General features: G+C 48.4%; 1 protein-coding gene across 1 annotated transcript in view; it reads right to left on the bottom strand.

Annotated features, from left to right (window-relative positions):
* Positions 1 to 5,000, bottom strand: part of slc22a23 (solute carrier family 22 member 23) — a 15,221-nt gene that overhangs the window by 6,976 nt on the left and 3,245 nt on the right. Inside the window, 2 exon segments of the mRNA XM_029828484.1 lie at positions 4,934 to 4,973; positions 4,975 to 5,000. The exon segment at positions 4,975 to 5,000 is cut by the window's right edge and continues 34 nt beyond it. Coding sequence (XP_029684344.1) covers positions 4,934 to 4,973; positions 4,975 to 5,000 — 66 coding nt within the window.

The raw sequence follows: 5,000 nt of genomic DNA, 5'->3' as shown, positions 1-5,000 counted from the left end.
GTCTCACATATAGGTCTCACATATATATAGGGCTCACATATAGGGCTCACACATAGGGCTCACATATAGGGCTCACACATAGGGCTCACATATAGGGCTCACACATAGGGCTCACACATAGGGCTCACATATATATAGGGCTCACACATAGGTCTCACACATAGGTCTCACATATATATAGGGCTCACACATAGGGCTCACACATAGGGCTCACATATAGGGCTCACATATAGGGCTCACATATATATAGGGCTCACATATAGGGCTCACACATAGGGCTCACATATAGGGCTCACATATAGGGCTCACATATATATAGGGCTCACACATAGGTCTCACACATAGGTCTCACATATATATAGGGCTCACACATAGGGCTCACACATAGGGCTCACACATAGGGCTCACACATAGGGCTCACATATATGGCTCACATATATGGCTCACATATATGGCTCACACATAGGGCTCACATATAGGGCTCACATATAGGGCTCACACATAGGGCTCACACATAGGGCTCACACATAGGGCTCACACATAGGGCTCACACATAGGGCTCACACATAGGGCTCACACATAGGGCCCTGAGATGAGCTGACGACTCATTCAGGGGTGTATGGACACGTCCTGTACTTTCTTTGTTCAGTTTTGTCAACACACACACACACACACACACACACACACACACACACACACACACACATTTTTATTCATGGCTGAGTGTGAGAATGGAGAATGGTGCTGATTATCTCACTGCACCCTCTGTGGGCTAAAGTGTCTCCCTAACCCTTTTGTAAAACCACCATCCCCCACCCTCCATACCCCTCTGTGCTTCCTCCTCCTCTTCCTCCTCCTCCACCTCCTCCTCCTCCTCTTCCTCCTCCTCCTCCACCTCTTCCTCCTCCTCTCATTAACCATTGTCTCTACTGTTTTTACATTTGAATGTGACCAGTTTGGTGGTAAATAACCACTATAATGGAAAAAAGGGAAGAGAAAATAAAGAGGCCACAACAAAATGTGGCTGATCTAAAGTTATCTTGATGACAGATGGGTGACAGCAGCACCTCACGCACGTTCCCTTGTGCGCTGTGGCTCTGCTAGCATCGCCTGGGGCTCGAGAACAGCATGAACCCAGAGACAGTCGGCATTCAGAGTGCATGAGGTCAGAGGGGGCGACAGGCTGGTTTGGCTTGTGGTAGCAGAGGGTGAAAGGCAACACAGTAACAAGTAATTAGCACATTGATCAGCTGATTCACAGACCTCAAAAGTACAGCTATTTCCAGATTCAGCCAGTCAGGATCTCACAGTGTTGGAAGCGTAAGTGATGCAAAAGTGTTTAGACTGAAAGAGCTGCACACTCTCCGCGCCAGTAGCTGCTGCGCTAACAGACCAAAGGGGTTGCTACATGTGAGCAGTCAGAGACGCTCTAGTGGTCACATGACTTATCGTGGGGTTTTATTTGTCACCATCTTTGGGTTGATGACCTCTGTAATGATGGGGTGATCATCATCATCATCATCATCATCATCATCTCTAAGCTCCTGAGGTGCCAGAGAGGGTGTCTGGACCTGACTTTGAATCCCCAAAAACCTGTCTTTGACTTCCAGATCATGATTCCTCAAAGGCAACCATCTGCAGACATGTGGTCTTGTCACTTCTGCAGCCCGATTGCTTCTCAGCTCATGACCCCATCACCTTCTGCAACTTCCAACTTTGATACCAATTCATAGAAAACCTAAAATTGTCTCTGGTGTTTGAAAGCTTTGGTGGCTCACAACTCTTGATATCCATAGTTATTGTGCTTAGAACCCTAACCCTAAACTCATACAGTGTATTTCCACCATGCCTCTCACTCTGGCAACAGCTTTAGACTTAAAGGCTTTAAAAGTCTGATTTCAAATGTTCAATTCCTCTGAAGGATTGTGAGCTGTCGCTGCCTCTGTGGTTGTAAAAATGACACAGAAGTAACAGCTGCATGTGTTGCCAGGTAAACAACACAGTGTTGTTCTAAAATTAAAATATGCAGAAATGTTATGCAAATCGAAGTGTTTCTATGTGAATGTCCTGTAGTTAGTGCTCCAGCGTAGGTACCAAGATCAACCCGGAAAAACTACCAGGAGCTCCTGCAGTGGAAACGAAGCTAAATAGGATGTAATTAGGCTCTTTAGAGAGAAAATTAGGCTCCCATCATCACAACTGTCAGGAGTCTCCATTGCTGCTCATTTATTGTCACCCATGTTGTGTTCTTTAGCTCACAGTGCACTTTTCTGTTGTAGCCCTCTGTGTGGCACTCGGGGCCATGAAGCAAGAAGGACAGTGCAGCCAATGACCAGGGGAATCAGGAAGTTGGTGGTAATCACATGACTGAATGAATCCATCACACGAGCTAAATCATTGTAATCTCTAACCCTGCAGGTTATATCAACCAGGATGTTTGATATAATGTGCAGGTGAGCTTTGATGCTCGTTACCTGTCGAGAGCGAGAGAGAGAGGGGGGGGGGAGCAAGAGAGAGAGGGGGTGGGGAGCGAGAGAGCGAGCGAGAGAGGGGGGGCAAGAGAGCGAGAGAGAGGGGGGAGCAAGAGAGAGAGGGGGGGAGCGAGAGAGAGAGGGGGGCAAGAGAGAGAGGGGGGGAGCAAGAGAGAGGGGGGGAGCGAGAGAGAGAGGGGGGGGCAAGAGAGAGAGAGGGGGGGAGCGAGAGAGAGAGGGGGGCAAAGAGAGAGAGGGGGGGGAGCAAGAGAGAGGGGGGGAGCGAGAGAGAGAGAGAGAGGGGGGGGCAAGAGAGAGAGGGGGGCAGAGCGAGAGAGAGAGAGAGAGGGGGGGCAAGAGAGCGAGAGAGAGGGGGGAGCAAGAGAGCGAGAGGGGGGAGAGCAAGGGAGCGAGAGGGGGAGAGCAAGAGAGAGGGGGGGAGCAAGAGGGGGGGAGCAAGAGAGCGAGAGAGGGGGGAGCAAGAGAGAGGGGGGGAGAGCGAGAGAGAGAGGGGGGCAAGAGAGCGAGAGAGAGAGGGAGCAAGAGAGAGGGGGGGAGAACGAGAGAGAGGGGGGGAGAGCAAGAGAGCGAGAGAGAGAGGGGGGAGAGCAAGAGAGGGGGGGAGAGCAAGAGAGAGAAGGGGGGGGAGAGAAAACAAGTAAAGGGAGACAGAAGATTCCAGAGGACACCTGGATGTGCTACATTTTTGCTGAATAAACCACCATGAATAATTGTTGCAACACACACACACACACACACACACACACACACACACACGTACAGGGAGAAACTCAAATTAGCAGAACAAACTGAAGCAGGAGCTGGCAGCTCAGTTTATAATGCGCTGCATGCTGCAGTGAGATAAGAGGTTTCAAATAAGCCTTTTGAAAAAAAGGGTAAAAATAAAATGCTACAAAGACGGTGAGAAGCGGGTAACCCTAACCCTTTAACCCTAACCCTTTAACCCTAACCCTAACCCTCTAACCCTAATCCTTTAACCCTAACCCTTTAACCCATTTAACCCTTTAACCCTAACCCTTTAACCCGAACCCACTAACCCTTTAACCCTAACCTTTAACCCTAACCCTTTAACCCTAACCCACTAACCCTTTTAACCCTAACCCTTTAACCCTAACCCTTTAACCCTAACCCTAACCCTAACCCTTTAACCATTTAACCCTTTAACCCTAACCCCTTTAACCCGAACCCACTAACCCTTTAACCCTAACCCTAACCCTTTAACCCTAACCCTTTAACCCTAACCCTAACCCTTAACTCTAACCCTAACCCTTTAACCCCTAACCCTTTAACCCTAACCCACTAACCCTTTAACCCTAACCCTTTAACCCTAACCCTAACCCTTTAACTCTAACCCTAACCCTTTAACACTAATCCTTTAACCCTAACCCTAACCCTTTAACCCTAACCCTTTAACCCTAACCCTTTAACCATTTAACCCTTTAACCCTAACCCACTAACCCTTTAACCCTAACCCTTTAACCCTAACCCTTTAACACTAACCCTTTAACCCTAACCCTTTAACCCTAACCCTCTAACCCTAACCCTTTACCCTAACCCTTTAACCTACCTTTAACCATTTAACCCTTTAACCCTAACCCACTAACCCTTTAACCCTAACCCTTTAACCCTAACCCTTTAACACTAATCCTTTAACCCTAACCCTAACCCTTTAACCCTAACCCTTTAACCCTAACCCTAATAACCAGTTTGTTTATCCTCAGAGTCCCAGTATAACCAGTCATTTACCTCTCTGTCCCAGTATAACCAGTCCATTACGCCCTCTGTCCCAGTATAACCAGTCCTTTACCCCCTCTGTCCCAGTATAACCAGTCCATTACGCCCTCTGTCCCAGTATAACCAGTCCTTTACCCCCTCTGTCCCAGTATAACCAGTCATTTACGCCCTCTGTCCCAGTATAACCAGTCCTTTACCCCCTCTGTCCCAGTATAACCAGTCCTTTACCCCCTCTGTCCCAGTATAACCAGTCATTTACGCCCTCTGTCCCAGTATAACCAGTCCTTTACCCCCTCTGTCCCAGTATAACCAGTCATTTACGCCCTCTGTCCCAGTATAACCAGTCCTTTACCCCCTCTGTCCCAGTATAACCAGTCATTTACGCCCTCTGTCCCAGTATAACCAGTCCTTTACCCCCTCTGTCCCAGTATAACCAGTCATTTACCCCCTCTGTCCCAGTATAACCAGTCATTTACGCCCTCTGTCCCAGTATAACCAGTCCTTTACCCCCTCTGTCCCAGTATAACCAGTCCTTTACCCCCTCTGTCCCAGTATAACCAGTCCTTTACCCCCTCTGTCCCAGTATAACCAGTGTAGCTACCCCCGACACCTGCAGGCTTTTTATTATGAAATAACCATAAATCTAGTAGGAGTAGAGAAGGGAAGTGACATCAGAGCGCAGACAGGAAGTGGCAGAAGGTACTTACTCAGCACATAGAGGGAGAGAGCGAGGCCCGCCAAGCAGAAAACCCTCAAAGAAGCGTAAGGTGCTGA

The sequence above is a fragment of the Takifugu rubripes genome, chromosome 20 (genome assembly GCF_901000725.2).
Source record: "Takifugu rubripes chromosome 20, fTakRub1.2, whole genome shotgun sequence".
Taxonomy (NCBI): domain Eukaryota; kingdom Metazoa; phylum Chordata; class Actinopteri; order Tetraodontiformes; family Tetraodontidae; genus Takifugu; species Takifugu rubripes.
Note: the sequence above shows the minus strand (reverse complement) of the source record. Positions and strands in the feature narration are given on the sequence as shown.